This window comes from Callorhinchus milii, unplaced genomic scaffold, assembly GCF_018977255.1.
Source record: "Callorhinchus milii isolate IMCB2004 unplaced genomic scaffold, IMCB_Cmil_1.0 Scaffold2, whole genome shotgun sequence".
In the NCBI taxonomy this organism is placed as follows: Eukaryota; Metazoa; Chordata; class Chondrichthyes; order Chimaeriformes; family Callorhinchidae; genus Callorhinchus; species Callorhinchus milii.
Genome location: NW_024704743.1, coordinates 112933887 through 112957207, shown reverse-complemented (window position 1 = coordinate 112957207; position 23321 = coordinate 112933887). Strand labels below are relative to the sequence as shown.

General features: G+C 40.2%; 1 protein-coding gene across 3 annotated transcripts in view; it reads right to left on the bottom strand.

Moving 5' to 3' along the window:
- Positions 1–11: 11 nt before the first annotated feature.
- stau2 (staufen double-stranded RNA binding protein 2) overlaps positions 12–23321 on the bottom strand; it is a 139139-nt gene continuing 115829 nt past the window's right edge. For all 3 annotated transcript variants that reach the window (XM_042332306.1, XM_007886987.2, XM_007886990.2), the window contains 2 exons: positions 3676–3764; positions 12–1275 (listed from right to left, as the gene is read on the bottom strand). In XM_042332306.1, coding sequence (XP_042188240.1) covers positions 1143–1275; positions 3676–3764 — 222 coding nt within the window. In that variant the 3' untranslated portion in view covers positions 12–1142. The remainder of the gene's footprint in view (positions 1276–3675; positions 3765–23321) is intronic.

The window sequence follows — 23321 nt, the reverse complement described above, 5'->3', positions numbered from 1 at the left end:
AGAGAAAAAAAGAAAATTAGAAATAATTTATTGGGGACAGAACACTTTGAAAATAATAGACCGGGGCATTCAGAACAACGTGATCTGAAGGTAAAATTGATATTTTCAGAGCTGAGGCTCCGTCGTTCACTTTGTATTTAAAGAAAGACACGAGACACAATTACACATGAACTGATGTGGTTTTACTGCATTTGGCCAATCATTAATCCAAAGCTAACCAGTCCTTACAAAATCCAACTAAAAGTTTTATACCTTCTGTACAATTCCTGCAGAAGGTTATCCAACATACAATTTTAAATTATCATTGGGTTATTTTTCGACTGTAGATGTGACCTTACTTGCTACAAAGATTAAATTCTGTTTATCCAGGTCAGAATGCAGTTATTAAAAACACTCAGTTGATGCACACGGCGGGTTGTACAACACACAGAATGGGTGTAGATGTGCTTCACAGAACGGAGGAGCAAAGGGTACAAAATGTTACTGCTAGGCAAGACATCTCAACCTTCTGTGATAGTAATGAAAATCAAACACCATAACTGCTTTCCTGGGGTATAATCTTATAACCTCTACTGATCAGAGCTAACATCAGTTCATGTATCAATAAGCATTTTTTTTTCTTGTTTCAGGTTTTGTTTTTGCATACAACTGGAGTAGCAGTCCAAATCTTAATCATATAGAGGCATATAGAATGACAAATGCTTATGTCAGCATAAAAAGATAAGCTGAATGACTATATATGAAGACAACAACTACAACTTTCACAGCACTGCCATTGGTTAACTTTAAATACTCAAGCATCATAAAAAGCAGAAACTAAAGCTACACTAAGGAAAACTGGTTGTTACTGAAACAATGGTGAAGTATTTATAGCCAATGGTGAAGGTTTATCTTGTCACTTTTTTTAAATCACTTTATATGAGCTCAGCAGCATAATCGTAAATCCACTGCCAGCAGGCAACCAACAACAAGTATTTATTTTTCTCTGCAAAGGGAAATTTATACAGTCAACTTCCCAGGTGAATTAACAGTACCATGCATTTTTCCCCACTTGCTTTTTGATAGTGTTGTCTTCACATAGATTCATATAATGGTATCAGTCATTTCCTCGTACACGTACACCCTATCGCGTGTTGACAGGTTTATAAGGATGCAGTGGCGGCCGTGGGTGCTACAGGCTCCTTGACGACAGCCTTTGAATCCTTGCAGTCCTGAGCTGTGGTGCCTGAGTTAGCCTGTTTATTTTCTGCCATCTCTCCCAGAAATGTGGATGGTCTGTGAAAACAAATTTAGCGAAAGCAGCTCAAACCCTCGGTCGCACAATTCTAAAATAGTTTGCAAACGTGTCCACTTGATGTAACATTCCTCACATGTTAAACACAAAGGTACAGGCGACAGAGGGGATGAGATCACACAGAAACATTGTTAGAGAAATGTCATCAAACTATATGTTTAATGCACCTTATCGGCTTTCAGCCATTCTATTCTCACCCTGCTCTATAGAATTCTATCTCAGAATCACACTGACTCGCTTCCTCCCCACTCTCCAAGCCACAACACGAGACTCCTATGAATGCACTTTTGGTCATCTTCCCCACCCACCCCCTTAGCTCCCATCCCAGCTCGGATGCCAATCCAACATTATGAAGCACTTTGAGACATCCTCCTGATGTGAAAGGTGCTCGGAAAATGTAACTTGTTTTGCATTTAAAATAAAATACAAGGCTGCAATCTGAGGTCCAATGTCTTTGCCAAATTAATCTAAATTTATTAACCCCAAATATAAATTTATCCTGAAATATATTATACTTGTAGAAATTCACCCATTCAAAGACATAAAGGCTAAACTAAAATTCTGAGAATAACCATAGAAATCTGCAACACAGGAGGTCATTTCACCCTTTATATTTGTCTTATTGTTTGCTCCTCCAATGAGGAGAAGCTTTACTTTGGTAAAACCCAAATCTCTGCTCTTTCCTCGAGCTCTAATTATATCTCATTAGATATCATTACAGCCTGGGTCACGCCTTTATCACCTCCCACCACAATTACTCAAACAACCTCCTCGCCGGTCTCCCCGGCTCCACTATTCACAAAATTCAACTAATTCCAAACTCCATTGCCCGCATTCTCACCCGCACTAAACTCCATACCTCCATTACCTCAGTCCTTCTCAAACTCCATTGGCTCCCTGTCACACAGCGGATCGATTTTAAGATCCTCACTCTTGTATTTAAATGCCTTCATTTACACCCTGACTCCCCTATCTCTCTCGTCTGCTCTCTCCCTACACTACTACCTGCTGTTCCCACTTGAATGGCTCTGGCCTCCTCCTTGTCCCCACTATCGGCGGGTATGCTTTCAGCCATTATGCATTCGCCTTGCCCCTCTCTCCTCATTTTCAGGTTGTGCTTGAAGACTGTCCACCCCCTCCACCCGGCTCAGCATCGGGCTCCACCACTGTTAAGCTTTCAGAGACGAGCTATATAAAGGGCGCTCTATAAATGCAAGTTATTGTTGTTATCTCAGTGGCAAATGTGCTGTGTGATATGATGCTGAGCGACAAAGATTACGAAGGTTCCTGGGTCAGAAATTCTTTGTGAAACAATTGTTTTAAAATCTATGATTGTGTGGAGTTTTGATAAATATTCTTAAATTCAGTATTAATGTGGAAATTGGTTTTTGACAATCCCCCAAAAGAGCTGTAGAAAATCAAGAGAGTTCAAATACAGTAGGAGGTCAACTTAGTCAAATTGTTAACCTGTAAAATGACATTGAAAGGCGGCAATCTGAGTCCCAAAGGTTCAGCTCCAGCCACAAAAAGTTTAAGAATCCAGCCAAAGCTATCTTTGTAGACTATGGAGCCACCAGCCTCACTGATGGAAATGGCACTTTACTTCAGGCTTTCCTGTCCAAAGTAAGGAAAACCAGCCCAAGTTTGAAAATGCATAATATTAATTGTTGGCTGCAGAAAAATGTAATTGATACATGAATACACACAGTAAATTTATTTTTGTTTTTACCACTGTAGTGTTGGCTTACAGTGAACTTAACCATGTTATCATGAAATTAATACTTAGTTATAGTGAAAAACTGAACTAAGGAGCAAGTGGGCATTTACATTATATAAATGCTAAACAAATACATACAGTAAGAAAGTTCATAATGTTCGTCAGACACTGATTAAAGCTCTGTGCTGGTCTTTTAAAAACAATTTATTCTAATTCATCTACAGGAAGAGAAATCCTCAGGACTGTAACTCTTTTACGTCAAGTATCCAGTAGTTTCAGTGCAGGTTCTCAACCTGAACAAGCAGAACATAGTTTGATTAGAGTCTTGAAATCCAAGTTGGAAATTTAGTAATATTAAACTTAAATTCTTTAAGTAACTGTTTAAGGGAAAGCTAAATAGGTACATGAGGGAGAAAGGAATAGAAGGTTATGCTTGAAGGCTTAGTTGAGGAAGGGCAGGAGGATAAACACTGGCATAGACCAGTTGGGCCGAATGGCCTGTTTCTGTGCTGTATATTCTAATGTAACTGTTCTGCTAGTCAGTCATTAGCACTAATATGACTCTTAATACAGTGTATAGTAAAACTCATAAATGACATTTTGTTAAAAGGGCTTCACTATGAAGGGTTCCATTGAGCTACTAGCGGAAATAAAATACACTTACATTTCAACAGATCCATTTTCTATCTTGATTGCACCTTCCATCGGGTCGAGTCCTTGTTCAGACAGCTGTTTCAAGGCACTTAGAGCTGCCTGTGGGAACCAAAAACAAAGCACTGTAAGCTCCATTGGATCCATCATTTTAAAGTGATTTTTAAATACCTACAAATATCTTCCTATTACATATTTAATTGACACCAGCGTTGTCACTGAAGGATTTACCTGCAATCAGGACACTGCTCCAGGCCTCCTTGCTAGTGTGTAAAAGAACTGGGATATGAATTTATACAGGATCTCCACAAGAGGTGTTTTAACATGGGGTAAGGGAATCCCTGAGTTAAAACTCTTCATTTGGAGTTGTAACCAGATTTTGACAGCCTGCATCAAGAAATTGACTAAATAAAGACAATTTCCTGTTCTTTTTACACCTGCATGCAGCTAACTGACCAGGAAGAGCTAACTGTGGGGCCAGAGACTGTGAGCAGAGCGATGATTATACTTTTATCCTTTTTTAGGAACTCTGGTACTAATTCAGCAATACAAAATCAGTTCTTTTAGAAACTCTTGAAAAATGGCCTCCAAATTGCCAGCTAAGACTAAGCAGACGATCGAGCCTGATGGGTTCTGAAGAAAACCCTGTCTACTTGAGGAAAGCTCAGATTAAAGTGCGGTGATAAGCAAATCTACAGTTAATGAACATAAATCCCAGTCTCATCAAATGTGATGTGTGGGTGAGGAAGCAAGACTAAAGACATAACCACTTAAAGAGCAACTATATCCTGTAACAAGTAGTATGAGAGAAACTCTGCTATTCAATTAGTGGACCAAAGTAGTTTCAATCACCATCTGCCCCTCGAGGATTGTCCTTGCAGGGTGAGCAAAAGCAAAGCAACTTCCAGGGAGAAAGTGAACATTATTATTATTTCCAGGAGCAACATCCTGATTAGCCAGGAATTGTTGGGGGGAAATTCAAGCTAACCCGACAGGTACTTATAGTTGATTTCCCCATTCTAAATGTATGTGGGAAGGTTGGCAATTATACCGACTGACACAATTTCAAAACAAGAGCAGAGATATGTTTTTTTTGGTGAACATTTCCTACTCATTAAAACCGACCCTGATAATCACAAGTGATCTTTCAAGTCATTTACCCTAAAAGTTTAGCTTCAGTCACCTTTCTAGTGAAAGCAAACATTTTTAAAATGAAATTCAAAGTGATCTTTTAGGATGTTAGTGGAGTCGTCTATGTGGACCCATGATCACCCCACCTGAAATTATTACTATGTTTTTATACACTCGAATGCCTTTGATATCCTTTTATTTTAACATACAAATGACAAGTAAAATAAACGTATTCCTTCCCCTTACTGTAGAAAATGTGTTTGCCAGAATACGTACTGCCATACGCAGAGCTTTCTTTGGATATAACAGGCCCATGTGTGAGTATGTTTCTCATTTTGACCTTTTGCCCACATAAACCAAACAGGTTGCAAATAAGCTGTTGGCAGAATTACTGGTTATAGATTTGTGAAAAATACTGTGTCATAAAATAAGTTTCATTTGTAAAAGAGAAGCTACCTGGTGGGAAAGACAAAAATTCAACTAACAGCTCAAAGACAAGTCCTGTCAAGCTGTATCATTGAGGAAACCCAGCCCTTGTTTGTCAAAGGAAAACCAGATGAAAGCAATATAATTTCATGATTTAAAAACTAAACCACATTTAAAAAAACTATTTCTCAATGGAAGTAAAGGTCATTCATCTCTGGCAGAAATGTGTTGTTTTTTAAATCAAAACAGTCTATTGCAATTGACAGTAATGCACTGAATAAAAGTCTTGTGCTAAACACGTTGAACTTAAATGCTTAACTTACAAGTTGTGCTTTTTCAGCAGATGTTGGTTCTCTTCGTGCGTCTTATAAAACAGATTATTTTGAATGGCTTCTTTTGTAGAACAGTGAGGAAATTCATTGATCTTGACCAGATTATAATTGATCTACTTTAGTCCTGTTAACCCTCAAAAACAGAGGGGTTGAAGCAGCTTTTGAAGGGAAACCTTAGTGTAAATGCTGCTTTGCACCAAAAAAACAACTTGGGATGTGACGTATGCCTCATGTATAGACCTCACACTAACTCGGGAGAACTCTGCTCCAACTGGAATCGACTTGGAGTAGAGCTCTTGCAAATCCTAGTGACATACATAAGGTTTCTTGTACAAAATAGACTTTGCCTTCTGAGGTGCTCTGAGACACAATTCCTGCTATTCCTGTTCAAACATTGTTCAACCTCAATGCCTTTTTCTAAACACCAGGAGGTATGTATAGTCTATAATACAATACGATCAACATGCAGAATCAGCTGAAGGGGAACTGTTGTGCTACTTGGACATGGACTGGTTGGGAGGTGTTCGGCTGCTGGGACACACTGTCTAAGCACTGCTCTCTTGTCTAATCCATTCCACTATTGGTGGACAAGCTTTCAGCCATTCTGCCCTGCTCTCTGGAACTCGATCCCAGAATCCCTCTGACTTGCTTCCTCCCTTGTGCCCATGTTCAATATCTGTCTGAAGACTTACTCCTTTGACCATGCTTCGGTCATCTTTCCCTTCCCCACCCTATTTACCTCACATTCTCCAGCTTGGTTGCCCAGCGAGCAATGTGAACAACTACTCACATTTGTATAGCTCCCTTCACACAGAGTAGTGTCTCTGAGTGCTGAGGCGCCTTGGGGCATCCTCCTGACATGAAAAGCGACACTATGTAATTGTAAATTGTATTTGAATTATTGTTTTTACATACACTTCGGTTATAGTTCTGAATGGATATTCTAACCAATCAGAACTACATAAAGCAATGTAACTTTCTCTATTCTCATTGGTCCAATGTAACATACGATGGTAAACACTGGAGAAAGAGACTGGTTTGGTTGATTTCTATCTCAGTCAGAAGATAAAATGCCAACGTTTATCAAATCTGAACACTTACATGAAAATGCATGAATGCATATTCTTCAAATATCACTGAGTTCTGGTTATTTCGGGCATTTCAGCAGGAAATATCTTTCTTTCAATAGATTTTCATTTGAAGCCTGATTTCCCCTTTCGATGCCCTTTACAACAACAAATCTTTTCAACTGAAGGACGCGGGGCAGTAAAAAAAACACCTGAGCAGGATAAACCCGAAGGTAATATCTTTAGTTTAATTGGCAATTTTTTTTTCAATCATCAAAGGTTAAAATATAACAAACCAGAATGCACGTTCTTGAAAGGAAGTTGTCAACTATTAATTTCATTCCAGAGATATCACACAGAAAATCAAACAGCAATTTAAATTCATGGATTACGATGAAAAAATGGAAAGATGGAAATTTTAATATTGAAGAGATAATTTAATTTGATGCATTTTAAAGTCAGAAAATGACTCATCTTGAATCAATGTACTCCACAGTATCGACTAAATCCCCTAATATTTTTGAATTGTCATTGAATGGTCACAAGAAACGTTTGTCTGGCTTCAGACCAGCCAGGCTGCCGATTTCATTATTAGGCAATAGCTCTGCCAGGACACTGCTTTGAATGCAGCATAAATGGTTGAACCAATTCGTGCTCCACTCAAAAGTATCACCACGTAAAATGCTTTACCTAGTCGTCCCTTTAACAACATTGAAAATTAACATTGTGTTACTTGAGCTCTACCCATGTCCTTGGTGACATAATTTAGAGGCCAGTTTTCCAAAGTTCAAGACCAGGTTCTAAACTAAGACTGAATTCAAAAATTCTTAAAATTTCTGCACAATCTTAAATTTTATTATACAGCTCTGAAGGTTAAGTTCCTGAGAAATTCTGGTCCTCTGTTGTTCCCAAGATTTACGGTGCAAAGTTTGCATCCTGTGGATTGATTTTGGCACAGAAATAATGCATCTGTTGCCAACCCCGGCTGGTCTGTTATTACAGCAGAAGTTTTGGCAGTCACAGTCTCATTTCAAAAAAACATCTGCAAATCTAAGATTTTAAGAATTTTTTAAAAATTCCACAACACATTTTGCAAGTTGTACAATAGTAAGTGTTTTGAAAATAGGGTCCACAAAGCCTGTTACAACACACCCACAAACCAAAATCTCTCAATAGATGCAAGAGTTTCAGAAATATGTTAATAAAGAGACTTTGTCTAAATAATATTTTTGCACAAATGAGTTTGATAATCTATCCTCAGTTCATCTTACTTAACCAACTGCCACCTGGTCCTCTCACAGACTTGTCTGCACTCTTTCTCCCTGTAAGATACTTTTCCAAAGCACTGAATGTCTTTTCAATTGGATCCAGATGTCAGGAGCTGAAAGAACAGCTCTCAGAATAGAGGAACTAACATAAATCTTGCAGCTGACAGAGATCCCACTGTGCTCACTTGGAGAAGCTCTTGGAATAACTGCTGGAGCCATGATACCTGATGGGCACAAAGACAGATGTGCATGTCCATATTCCCTTAAGGCCCAGTGTCCTCAGACAAATTACCAAACAACGTTAGTCAGAAGCTGCTGACTTCCAATTACATATTACATAATGCAATCTAAAAGTAATCTGCATTCAGAACAAGAGTAGGCGAGGTTTCTGCTTTCTAGTACATCACAAGTAAACTCAAAATTTACCAAGACAATAGCTGTTTTAAAAGCTAATTTAAGTTTATTCTAAGTTCTTTGAATAGTGAATTATCAATCCAAAAATCGTAATACGAAAACTGTTTACAATACAATAGCTTTTCAACATAAAAACTTCAGCAATGTAATATGTATAGGTAAAAGAACATAGGACATAATGTAAACTGAACTGATTGATTAACATTATAACAGGAATGCTTCAATTGTAGATAATTTAACCTCATATTTAACTCTTGTTATATCTTTTCACTGACTTTCCCTCTGCACAACTGAAGTGAAATATTTTCTTTCAAATTACGAAAGTAATGGAACTAATTTTCCATCCTCTCCTTCTTTCTCTTCTCCCCTCTAATGGGCCCCCTGTTATGACTGCTTCCTAATCCAGGGATCATCTGACTCAGTTACAGAAAAGCAACTTTCTGTTTGCAAGACTACAGTGAAAATGAGCATCTTAGGTTTACTATAAAAATTAAGGAAGTGACAGTTTATTCTTGAACAGAATAGTAAAAAATAATAAATCAGGATTTTCCACATCAGCAATATTCCCATCTAGAATCTCTTTGTACTTGATTCTTCTCTGCCACCTTATTATTTATTTTATTTCAACGTTATTCTAAGTTTATTTCTTTTTTTATGTATGGCACATTTGACATGCGTAACCAGGTTTTCAATTATTAATTTGTATCCCCACTCCCCACCACCACATGAAGTAAGTTATATAAATAAGCTTAATTCTGGCTTTGCTTTAGTTTGGAGCATTCAAAAAAATGTGATCACTCAATCCGCAATTGTTTGTGGGGCATCGCTGTGCGCAATTGGCTGCCGCATTTCACCCACAAAATATACAGTCAATTCACTTTACAGTGTATTCTGTGAAGCTCTTTGAGACATCTCGAAGACGGGATAAGGCACTGTATCAAATGAAAAGATAATTATTTTGATTATTATTATGAAAGACATAGAATAAGGGCACTCTAACACCCTGCCATTTCCCACATGGTTGGCTTCTAATATCGAGTTGTGCCATCAATGCAAAGTGCCATACACACATTTCCAGAGGAAATAAGGAAAAAAATGGAAAGAAAATGGGATCAGGTCTTTTTAATGCTGAATGCTGTTGTTACTGGAGGACAAAGCCGTCCCTTTTCTTAAAAAAATAGTTAGCAAGTATTTATTCCTGGGACAGAAGGATTCTTTTTCAAATGGTCTGTCTTTCTTTTCAGGATGTAATGCTGATACATACATCTGTGGGTGGAAGGTGGCGGAGCTGGTGCCTGAAGAATAATTGTGTAAGTTTTTGAACAATCACAAAAGAATCAAACTATTTAGTTAGTCAACTGTTATCAGTAAGTGCAGTAATTTCTACACATTGTAGTTCCAAGAACAAGTGTCATACTGAATATTCGTTGTGATTGGAAGTTAGTGTCTCAGTACAGTGGAACACTTATTATTTCCAATTTCAATTGTCCTCCATTAGTTTAGTGAGAAGGAGACCAGATCTTCCTGGTAGAATGATGTATACGTGTTTGTAGTGTTGCCAGGATTAGGGATAAGAGCCAAGTACCAGATGGCTCCCAGTGCAGTGGTGCCTGTGTGTAACACTGTATGAGTGAGTATATATCTGTATCTCCAAGCCTGTGCTTTGCTGTTAGTCTAGGGAGGCTTCTGCAGTAGTGTGTAGGCTCCAAACTGAATTTTACGTCTAACACCTCAACTTTATGAGTTAAGCTGAAACTCAAACATGGTAATCCTCAACCCCTCACCCCCATCAGCAAGAAGCTCTTTTTTGGTCAAGCATCATACATCATATGAAGGAACATGCCAAACAACTTACAAACAAACTCATTGACAGATGTTCAACAGCAAGTAAGTGCAATACTGACAAAAGTAAAATTATTACAAATTGAAACAAAATTTCCTTTTCTCATGTTGTGAGAATTACGTGCAATGGAGAGTACACTCAGTTTCCTGCCAGGGCTATGAATTCGTATTAGGCAAAGCTGCTTAGGCTCGCTGACGCAATTGGCACAAGTACACCAACAACCACAGGGTTATAGCAAACAAAATGATAGCTGCGTGAGTTCAATTACATTGCACATGAATAGATGTGGGCAGCTGTTTTGCGAAGATCTGAAAATTACCAAAAGCAAATACATTTAGACTGGAACTGAGTCCTTGATAACAAGATCAGCTGTGCACACAATGCTCTGCTGGCAGCCTCAGGCCATTTTGATCAAGCAATTACTCAGATTTCTGAACATTAAAATTTCTAATCACTTCCAATTGGCTCACTGGCACAGACAATGATGCACAATTAGCATCAACAGATAAGTGGAGTCCTTTAGCTCAGTGGTTAGAGCACTCGCCTCGCAAGCGAGAGGACCTGGGTTCGATGCCCAGCAAGGCAAAACGTTGGGCAAGTTTCCTTACTCGACAGGCCTCTGTTTACCGAGTAGTAAGTAGGAACCCAGTTGTTTGTCGATTGGCGGATTGCTTTTCCGGTGGTAATAATTCCTTCAAAATAAATAAAAATAATTGGTCACTCAATCCACGACTGTTTGTGGGACACTGCTGTGTGCAATTGGCTGCTGCGTTTTGCCCACAAAATATCCAGTCAATTCACTTTACACTATATTCTGTGAAGTGCTTTGAGACATCTTGTAGACATGATAAGGCGCTGTATCAAATGCAAGAATTATTATTATTATTATAAGACTGACTGTAACATAAAGCGTGCAAGTGTGAGGATAGCAGTCCAGCTGAGGATCTGCATTCATATAGAAAGTGATCTTTGCAATGGTCATGTAAAACCACCTGACAATGGAGTGCGCATTATCAGGTTAGAACTGTGAGGTACCAGAGCTCAACTGTGCAACTGGCAGCGTGTACTCAAACTATTCAATAAATGATGGGAGCTCTGCAGCAATCTCTGAGAACAAACCCAATTTATCTTTTAAAATGATGGACTAATCGAATACCACGAAGATCATGGGGAGGGGTACTGAGAGGAATTGCTGCCTCTAATAGGTATGTTTCAAATCTTAGCAGATCACGTTCAAACACATGGATCAAATCACTTTAAGATAATAAATTTAAACAACTGGTTATTTTGTGACAAATTTAATAACCAGTAGGCACTTCTTCACATTCCAAAACACATCTATGAGCTTGGTTCCTTCATCCTACAACAATCTAAAGTGGATCAAAGAAACTCACTTGTACTCATCGTTCTAACAAATCTGTCAAAAAAGCTCCACACAATGAGAGCTTCTGAATACCATTTTCTTGTTCTGATTCATAAGAAGAAAACCTATCTTCAACTGCTTTCCAACACAATGGTACTCTGCTACTGACGCAACAAATGAAAACCTGATAATATTGCTGATAAGTAACCTTTTCAGAATCAATTTGAAGAGATTTCATTTAAATGTGCCACCACAAAACATTCCATTTCATCTTACGCCAGGGACATAGTGCTTGAAGACAGTATTACAGAAGGTCCCTGTGGACATATGATGCACAGTTCCTTTACAGTATGCATCTTTGTGCTGCTTGTAGCAACCTTAGTACAATTACTGCACGTGTAATCATCATAAATGTGATACTGACATGCCCTGTGGTTCTGAATTACAGATCCCAGAGTATAATGTGTCTAGTTATGTGTAAAGTGTGGAGTGAAATGATCACAAAACCTCTAAATATAACTTGATCTACAAACAGCCATGGGCATTAACACATCAGAAAAGTGCCTTCTGGCAAAAATGTCCATGTCTTGATCAAAAGCTATAAGGATTGAGGAGTATTATTATGATTAGAAGACCAACTAGTGACGAACTTCCTTCGAAGGGAGCTGAGCTGGTTTCAAGGTAACGTGCTTAGCTATGCAATGTTGAAATTGAGTCAGCTCTCTGAGGCAGTTTTGTTATTCCGGATCCTGAGCCAGGCAGGTCCACAGTACTTTAGGGTACTGCTAATTACAGACTTATTATTATTAACTAGCCTGGCTCATCAGCAGGTCTTGGAAGGGCACACCAGTCACTGGGAGTGGGGATTCATCCCATTCAACTACTGTTAACCCTGCAAGTCAAAGCCCAAATGTATAGGGTTTTCCTATCGGGTCAAGCAGCACCAAACTTGCTAGGCAGGCAGTGCACTCAGAGACAAATTATGTGGGATTATCTGGTTGAACGTTGGCATGTGTGGGCAAATCATAGAATTATACAATACAGAAGGAGGCCATTCAGCCCATCATGTCTGTGCCGGCTCTTTGAAAAGAGCTATCCAATGCAATCCCACTCCCTGCTCTCTCTCCATAGCCCTGCAAACTTGTCCTCCCCAAATAATTATCTACTTCTCTCTTAAAAGTTGTTATTGAATCGGTTTCCACCACCCTTTCAGGCAATGATTCGAACAATAATAATAATAATCCTTGCATTTGAAATAGCGCTTTTCACGTCGGGAGGACGTCCCAAAGCGCTTCACAGAACACAGTGTAAAGTGAATTGACTGTATATCTGTGGGCGAACGCGGCAGCCAATTGCGCACAGCAGTGTCCCACAAACAGTCGTAGATTGAAAATGATCAATTTATTATTGTTTTTGGTTTTGGAGGGATTATTATTAGGCGTGTGGAGTAAGAAAACTTGCCCAAGGTTTCGCCCTGCCTGGAATTGAACTCAGGTCTCTCGCTTGCAAAGCGAGTGCTCTAACCACTGAGCTACAGGACTCCAAAACACGCGGTGTGAAAAAATTTCTGCTCACCTCCCTTCTGTTTCTTTTAACAACTATTTTAAATCTTTATCCTCAGTTTACTGACCCACCCGCCAGTGGAAATAGTTTCTCCTTATTCACCCTATTGAATCCCCTCATAATTTTGAAAACTTCTATTAAGTCCCCTCTTAACATTCTCTGCTCCAAGGAGAATAATCCTAGCTTTTCTAGCCTCTCCTGATAACTGAAGTCCCTCATTCCTGGTATCATCCTGGTAAAACTTATTTATAAATAATAATAATAATCCTTGCATTTGATATAGCACTTTTCACGTCGGGAGGACGTCCCAAAGCGCTTCACAGAACACACTGTAAAGTGAATTGACTGTATATTTGTGGGCGAACGCGGCAGCCAATTGCGCACAGCAATGTCCCACAAACAGTCGTGGATTGAAAATGACCAATTTATTATTATTGTTTTTGGTTTTGGAGGGATTATTATTAGGCGTGTGGAGTAAGGAAACTTGCCCAAGGTTTCGCCCTGCCTGGAATTGAACTCAGGTCTCTCACTTGCAAAGCGAGTGCCCTAACCACTGAGCTACAGGACTCCACGAGTCCTGTAGCTCAGTGGTTAGGGCACGAGTATTTGCACCTTCTCCAATGCATTGACATCCTTAGTAGTTTCCTTACTCCACACGGAGCCTAATAATAATCCCTCCAAAACCCGAAAACAATAATAAATTGGTCATTTTCAATCTACGACTGTTTGTGGGACATTGCTGTGCGCAATTGGCTGCCGCGTTCGCCCACAAATATACAGTCAATTCACTTTACACTGTGTTCTGTGAAGCGCTTTGGGACTTCCTCCCGACGTGAAAAGCACTATAACAAATGCAAGGATTATTATCCTTCCTAAAGTGTGGTGCCCAGAACTGAACACAGTACTCTAGCTGAGGCCTAACCAGTGTTTTGTAAAGGTTCATCATAACTTCCTGACTTTTGTATTCTATGCCCCTATTTATAAAGCCTAATATCCCATATGCTTTTTTAACAGCTTTATCTACCTGTCCTGCCACCTTCAAAGATTTACTTATACGAACTCCCGGGTCTCTCTGGTCCTTTACCCACTTTAAGATTGTACCATCAGCTTATATTGCCTCTCCTCTTTCTTCCACCCAATATGCATTACTTTGCATTTCTCCACATTAAACTTCATCTGCCAAGTGTCTACTCATTTTACTAGTCTGTCCATTTGCAGTCTGCTACTATCCTCCTCACTGTTTACTACTTTTCCTAACTTAGTATCATTGTTTACTACTTTTCCTAGCTTGGTATCATATCAAATGCAGCAAACAATTTGTGCACATGAATGTCCCACAAATAACCATGACGTGAATGACCAGTTATCTGGGTTTGTTGGCCAGGACACAGGAGAAACTCCCACCCTTGACTCTGCTGGCTGGGTTCTTGAGCTGGGGTTGGGAGTCGAGGGGAGTGGGAGGGGAAAGATTATCGAATGTGCGGTTCATAACCTTAAATACCTCTATCTGGTCTCCTCTGGAAACAGTAAAACTCACATAAGTTTCATGTTTATAAATTCTAAGTCGTACATTCACCCGAGGCCCATTCAGTTTCCTTTCAAAACTACTTAGGTTTCTTTGTACTACGGTATTATTCACCTCCTAATTCGGAATGCCGCTCCCTCTACCCTCCAACAGTCCCGCACTTACCAGGTGCTTTGAATTACGGGAAATTACATTCTTTTCCATCGACCGTATGCACTTACCGGTTGACTGCATTGAAGCACGAGAAATGTTGTCTTGATCAAGCATGAACTTCATTTCCCGTGATTCAACATGATTCCAGTGGTTGCCAGTAAGGCTGCATGCAGGGATGGGTCAAGACGCATTGAATCGCAGGAAACGTAGTCTTGACCCATCGCCACACTGGCTGCAGTGACGAACTACACCATGTGTACTTACCGTTCTGCATTGAATTACGCATGTGCAGTGTAGATTATTGATTAAATCATTTTTTATACGATTTATACAGTTTGCCTGCAAGGGATATTAAATGTTATGGTTCGATTGATACGACTTATAGGAATTTCACTGTATTTCTATAATTGATCTACTACAATTGTTTAAATGATCTTCTCCCATAGCATTATTTAAAAGGCTTCATTCAGCACTTGTTCCTTAGAACTTTGTGGAGTCCTGTAGCTCAGTGGTTAGAGGAGCAACAACAACAACAACAACAAGATTCCATTTATAGAGCGCCTTTCATGTCAGGAGGACGTCCCAAGGCGCTGTACAGTTGGGTCGGGACCCGAGCAGGGGGGAAATGGTCAGGGTGAGGGGAGGGAAGGGAGGGAGCGAGGAGGGGGGAAATGGTCAGGGTGAGGGGAGGGAAGGGGGGAGCGAGGAGGGGGTAGAGAGTCGAGAGGGGAGCTGAAGGCACGGTCAAAGAGAAAGGTCTTGAGACCGGCCTTGAAGGAGGAAAGGGAGGAAGCAAGGCGAAGGCACTGGGGGATAGAGTTCCAGAGCCTGGGGGCTGAGGGGCTGAAGGCCCGGCCACCGATGGTAGGGCAGTTGGGGCGGGGGATGTGGAGCAGACCGGAGCCAGAGGAACGGAGGGTACGGGCAGGTAGGTAGGGGGATAGTAGGTTGGAGAGGTAGGAGGGAGCAAGGCCGTGAATGGCCTTGTAGGTGAGGGTGAGTATCTTGAATTCGATCCTCTGGGGGATGGGGAGCCAGTGGAGGCGAGCGAGGGTGGGAGTGATGTGGTCGCGAAGCCTGGTGCGGGACAGTACACGAGCTGCAGAGTTCTGAATGACCTGCAGCTTTTGGAGGGAGGTGCCAGGAAGGCCGACGAGGAGAGAGTTCCCATAGTCCAGCCTTGAGGTGATAAAGGCGTGGACCAGAGTTTCAGCAGCGTGAGCGTGAGCACTCGCCTCTCAAGCGAGAGACTGGGTTTGATTCCCGGCAGGGGGAAAGTTTCCTTACTCTACACACCTAATAATAATCCCTCAATAAAGAAAACAATAATAAACTGGTCACTTCAATTCACAACTGTTTGTAGGACACTGCTGTGTGCAATTGGTTGCCGTGTTTCGCCCACAAATATACAGTCAATTCACTTTACAGTATATTCTGTGAAGCGCTTTGAGATGTCTAGAAGACGTGAAATGCAAGGATTATTATTATAACTTTGACTAGCATGCACTACAGGGGTGGGTCGAGAATGAGCTGGAGATGATGCCTCTTTAAAGAATGAAGGTCAAACCATTCTTCCTCTTTCAAATCCACATATAATTAGAATTACAACAAAGAAACAATCAGATCAAAGCCTGTGATGTGGTTTTGAAAATGCATCACTTGTTCTAGGGATCTGTCTTGAAGAGTGCAGATAAATACCCTCATGAAGTGGCCACAGTACACCCAGAATGAGCTGTAGCTGTCCTTGGTGATTCCTAACCCAGCAAGAATAACAAAAGTAAATGCATTCTGCTACTGAATTTGCTCATTTGTTCAGTGATGGATGTACCTAAGGATCTTGTTTCCCACAGGAAACAAATGATTGCTTGGTTTGACAAATGCTTTTGGCTCAAAGAGAAAGTTAAATCACTGTGCAGAGCAGCAAAGTGATACTTTATTTCAGCAGAAGAAATGTGAGGCTGACTGCCTTGTGTATCAAACATGATCTCTGGTGGGCCTATTACTAAACCATACAATTCACTGAAAACTTGTAGAAAAGGGAAGGCGAGCAATCCTTAAGGGGAGTTTCTTTCACTGCTAATAAAAAACAGCAGATCTCTGCACATACATCATTGGTCAAGAATTCTGCAATTTGTGCACTCTAACTGTCGTGAGACCATCTCCTCTGAATTACAGGGCAGATGGGGAAGGGTAGTGATCCCAGACAGTCTTTCTATCTCAAGCAGAATGAGGCCAAATAGAATACCCACTGGAGATTCTGTTGGGATAGAGCCATCAATGACTGACTCAGAGAGGGCTGTTTAACACCGTTCCGCTGCTCCTTGCTGAATTACATGAATCCTGCAGTCAGAACACCTCTGGCTCAAAAGTAAGTTTTACTTTCCTTCTCCTATGGGAATTTCGCAGACCGTGCCTAGTCTATAGGAACGCAGGTATGTACAGAGCTGAAGAATAAAATATTACAGTCTAAGCAGTCACTCCATACAGATTTCGTATACTGTTGGATTTACCCCCACAGAATCTCTTTTAAAATAATTAGGCATGACCTCCAGAAGGTTGGAAAGAAATGGAACTTCAAAATAAAAGGAAAAACCTTTGACAAGATTGTAATTTTCCAAGCTAAAGCATACTTTCTCATGTTGCTTTCTTGCGTATTTTAACAGTAGGGAGTAAAATCTAACGTTAATATCAGAGAACATGAAAATATTATACAAGAACATGATGGATTGTAATTTGAGCTTTGATGGAACTAAAACAAAGTAAAATAAGAACTTGGTGAGCTGATCTAAAGAAAAGTAAATGGCACCTCACATTATTTGGCAGGTTTATCAATCACTTACATTTTCATTATAAGCACCTTTGTGTTTTATTTTATTAATTATTACAGTAATTTATATTTTGGGGAATATTTGTGTTCATCAAGATGAGAGACAGTTTTGGGGTGGAACAGCTGTCAACAACAGCAACAACAACATTTATGCATTTATATAGCGCCCCTCACACTGGGTGAAGACCCAGAGTGCTTGTCCCCTAGTATCAGCATCAAGCCACTTCCAGGTCTGACAAGCATCGCCACATGCAAAGTAACGTTCGTGTGCTATCCCCAACAATTCACCTTTACCTCAGTCTCAGAACAATGGTGCAATATTTTCCATTTCCCAGCTATGATATGGTTTCCTTGAGTGATCAACAATTTAGTGCTGAATTATGGTCATTTTTATTTTCAAATGATACATCACATTGCAGCTCCAAAGCACTATTAGTACACTGCTTTGCACTTTGTAACGTACATGGTGGAACACTTGATAATAATAATAATCCTTGCATTTGATATAGCGCCGTATTGCGTCTTCAAGACGTCTCAAAGCGCTTCACAGAATAAACTGTAAAATGAATTGACTGTATATTTTGTGGGAGAGACACGGCAGCCAATTGCACACAGCAGCATCCAACAAATAGTTGTGGATTGAAATGACCAAGTTATTATTTTTTTAAGGAATTCTTACCCTCGGAAAAATGATCTGCCAATCAACTAACAACTGGATTCCTACTTACTGCTAGGTAAACAGAGGCGTGTGGATTAAGGAAATGTAAGGCTATACAAATATAATCTTGTTGTTGTTGTAAGGAAACTTGGCCAACATTTCGCCTGGGTACAATGCCTCAACGGTTGAGTTCTAAGCAAGGCATGACAAAATAGCTGATTTCTGGGTCTTCAGATCACTACTGACAGCACTTCCACAAGACGTGATACTAATATCACATTCTTTGTAGAGTGAGTGAGTTATCACTGACGGTTGGGTGTAGAGACCCTCAGTGTAGGTCCACAGAATTCATGGCAGAACAATATCAAAGGCCACCATAACAGGGTTCCTCTCTATAACAACTGCTGCTGGGTCTCAGGGAAAAAGTCTCAATGCTGACAAATGCAAGGAACATTCCTAAAGATGCAATAGAGGAAACCTAATTAGATTCTGGGCTAAAGTTTCTCAAAGACAGGCAATATCCCCGCTTTACAAATCTCTTTCTCAGACTATATTAGCCTGGTTAGGAGAATATTAATACTGAAAGTATTCATTTCTCTTCTGGTTAATCGTAGCAGGACGTAAACTTGGAGCAGCTCATGAAGATCCCCCGCCCCCCCCCACACTACTTCCCTCCAGATGAGCAGGCCCCAGACTTGCTAAATGTAGCAGACACTCAAGTGGAAATGTTTGTTTTATCTCCCCCGCATTTTTCTTCCCTCTTTTCTTGCATGAGGCAGCTCATGCTGAGATATGGTTCCACAGCTGCCAGCAGCTCTCTGGTATCTCACTCAAGTGACCGTTGCTCATATGTGTGCCTGAGACAGTGAATCAACAGGTTATTGAACCATGGGAGGTGTCCTAGCCGAGCCCAATCATTTACACACAAGTACTCTCCAGCAGGGGAAACCAGATAGCAGTCAGGAGTGGAAACTCTGGCTGAGTTTTGCCTCATAGGCCCAGGGACTCTTTGAGTACCATTTCACTGACCCACTACCAACCCAACTGAGTTCAGCTAGATAAACACATAGTAGCAGAAACTGAACCTGGGCCTTTCATGATCTTTACGCCTCAATGCCACCTCACAGAGTCAAATTTATCTAATATGTTACCCAGCAAATCTTATAATGAAACTTTAATGGCTATCCCCTAGGTACCAATTTAGCATTTTATTGCCATGTCTTCCAACCATATTTATATGTTGGACTTCTAGAACATCAAGGTGGCTGGCATGTCACATTCTGACCTGCACAGGTCCTTCCACCATGTTGAAGGCAGATGTCCCTTCAAATAGCTGATGACGAAACTTCAAACTTGGAATGACAGCTACTGGAAGGCTCTTACCTAAAGTCTAAGTTCGTGAACATATTCATAAACCAGGGTTTGGGATATCTACTCTGATTGATATGCAGAGAGGTAAGCAGCTGCTTTTGAAGCTTCACATTTTTAACTAATGGAACCATTGGATAGGGATGTGTATCCGAGCTGCAGATAGACAGGATGGTAGCAATGCCCTCATGCATTTCAAGCTGAGTTGCGTTGCACACCAAGAGCTATCCAGTGAAGATGCTTTTGTTGGATGTCTAATAATCAAGTAGTGACTATCCTTCTTGAGAGGGAAGTAAGCAAGATATCCTTTGGCTCCAAAGTGACACATCTGGCAATGGAATGTCAGAATCAAGTCAATCCTTTGTGGTTGTCTGTGGTCCCTGAGCCAGGTGGGTCCACAGTACTCTTTTGATGACAGACCAGTCAGCCTGATTCATCAGCAGGACTTTTCCCCAATCACCGGGGGCAAGCAATCTTCCCACTCCACTCCTGTTAACCCTGCAAACCAAACCTATAAGGGGCAGGGTAATCCTAGCTGGAAAAAACATGGGAAGCTTGGCAGAAGCAATGTAGGTTTATGTGGTTAAATTGTAGGAGTATCCAAGTGCACCACTCGGGTATCCCAAGCCTTGGCTCTGTCAATCTGTGCCTAATACTTTCTGAAATTAAGTAAGGAGGGTGCATCCCTACATGGAGAAAGAGCACATTCCATTCCAAACACCGAAATTTCCATGTGTAGATGCAATGCAAATGTGGAACGTTTAGTTTAATTTGAATACCCTTAAGCATGGCCTCGGGGTTCTACATGTCAGATACTCATGTTTGATCAAAAAAAGTTTTTTTATGTTGAAATAATATAGTAAAATGTGAATGGAGTACTACTACTGTAACTATAGGTATGGCACCTGGAGATTTCATGTGACTGTTTATAAACAGAGTGGTCACTGATTGATAGAACTCTCATTAATAGAGTCCCTACACAAGGTGAAGGAATCAAAGTTGGCTGTATTTCAGGCTTCAGTTACTCTTAAGCATTTGTGGAAGTCAAACTAGGAAATATCTGGAACTAAAATGCAGAAGTAACTTGTGGGGAAACCATCATAATAATAATAATCCTTGTATTTGATATAGTACCTTATCATGTCGTTGAGATGTCTCAAAGCACTTCACAGACTATATTGTAAAGTGGATTGACTGTGTTTTTTGAGGGCGAAATGTGGCAGTTACTTGTGCACAGCAATGTTCCATAAACAGCTTTGGAGTGAATGAATGACCAATTTTATTTGTAGGATTGTTGGTCAGGACACCGGGAGAAACTCCCTTCTCTTTTCGAATGATGTCATGGGATCTTTAACATCCACTTGAACAGGCAGATGGGACCTCGCTTTAACGTCTCATCCAAAGGACAGAACCTCCAACAATGCAACATCCCCCAGCACTGCAGTAGAGTGTCAACTTAATAATAAACAATCCTTGTATTTGATATAGCGCTTTTCACATCTTCTAGACATCCCAAAGTGCTTCACAGAATATACTGTAAAGTGAATTGATTGTATATTTACGGGCGAAACGCGGCAGCCAATTGCACACAGTAGTATCCCACAAACAGACATGGATTGAAGTGACCAATTGATTATTGTTTTTTTTCTTGAGGGATTATTATCAGGTGTGTGGAGTAAGGAAACTTGCCCAAGTTTTGCCCTTCTGGGAACTGAACCCAGGTTTCTCGCTTGCGAGGCGAACTTAGACTATGTGATTCCAAGTCCTGACGTGGGGCTTGAACCCAGAACCTTCTGACTCAGAGGCGAAAGAGTTACCACTGCATCAGGCTGATTAATAATCCTTACATTTTGTGCAGCACCTTTCACGTCAGGAGGATGTCCCAAAGGGCTTCACAGGATATACTGCAAAGTGAAGTGACTGCGTTTTGTGGAGGAATTATAAGCACTACTAAAAGAGTCCGATGGGAACAGGAGTGAAAAAAACGGGGTTAAACCAATAGGCAGAGAAATGGAAAGGATGAAGCTCAAATGAGAATGAAAGAGGAAGCAAGAAAATGGGCTAAGGTTTGTTAAGGCTTACATTTGTTATTCACTTGGCCCCTGACAAAAGGAGTGAAAAATCACAAGAGTATTTCTCATTGTGTTGACATGAAACTGTTTCAATTAACATAGTGACAGCAAGAAAATAAACCACCATAAATATGTCACTGATGTCCGTCCGGTCTACACATTTTTAAGATGCTGATGTATGACCTAAAAGGAATTAGAATTAAAAACACATACAAACAAAAGAGAAACATTAGAGATGTGGGAACAGTGATGATGGTTCATACAGAGAACAACCGAATATGAAAGCATCTTCTAAAGATAGAATATTTAATAGACAAAAGGGTGTTTTTGAAAGTCTTGTAGACTACAGCTGGTGAGCCGACTGCAGATGCGGTCTGCAGCAGGTATATCCCATAGGTTAATAAATGAAGGCAGCTAAGGTCAGTAATGTCAAGCACAGTAATTGTTGAAGCTGTAACTTAGGAATGTTAAGTGTACGAAAGGTGGTTTCACAAGATTAGATAGGAGGTTGCTTCAAAATTGAAAACAAAACCAGCTACAAAAGTGTAAACTATGAAGGATGATTTGTACAGGACTGAAGTTCACTATATTTCAAATGCTATTAAATAAAATTGTAAGAAATGAAAGAAAATCATATACAACCGGGGCTCGGGTTTTGCGAGAAAGAACTACTGAAATGCTAGTAACTGTTTTAAGTGCACTAGCCATGTTTTCTATCAGGAGAAAAAAATTCTCTGATCTGTCTATATATCACACTAGTCAATCAGTGCTTGAGGAAATTAGATAATCAAAGACAAGGACTGGAAATGATTACATATTTTTAAAGCCCATTACATTTGTTTGTTTTACCATTTTCACCGATAAAGATCTACTCTTTTGGGTGAAAGTTGATTGGTAAAGAACAATATTCATGTGAACTTCAATTTTAAAAACCAAATCTGCTTGTTCAGTGTTCATGATGGTGTGCACACATCCCCAGAACCGAAGGCAGTGAGGCAGTATTTGGGATGTCTGGCACATCAATGAGATTTGATGATACAGGCTGGTCCTCAACTCTGTGAGCCAACTGGACAAGTAAAGGAAACATTACCAGTGCTCCACTGCTGTGCACAATTGGCTGTTGTGTTTCGCCCCAATAAACAGTCAATTCACTTTACAATATATTTTGTGATGCACTTTGAGACGTGATAAGACACTATATCAAATGCAAGGATTATTATTATACTAGTAATCTTTGCATTTGATAGCATTTCAAATAATATACTGTATTGAATTGTAAATTGGCAGTTACCATTCATGATGCCCAGCCCAATAGTTACTGGAGTAGATATTTGGACTCCTGACAAGGGACAATCCAGGAAAATCTGGCTAGGGGTCCATTCCAACTGTTACACTACTCAATTGCACCTCCAGAGAAGTTGACTAGGACAATGATGCTTTTCACAGAGATGTCTATTATGTGACTGAGAATAATGTGTTTACAGGGGCCAGGCTAAGGACAAGCATGTATGTTTAATAACACTGTGTTAATAGAAAACCTATATATTTCTATTAACATTTATCCCAGGCAGGGCGGAACGTTGGGCACGTTTCCTTACCCCACATGCTTCTGTTTACCAAGCAGTAAGTAGGAACCCGTTGTTAGTTGA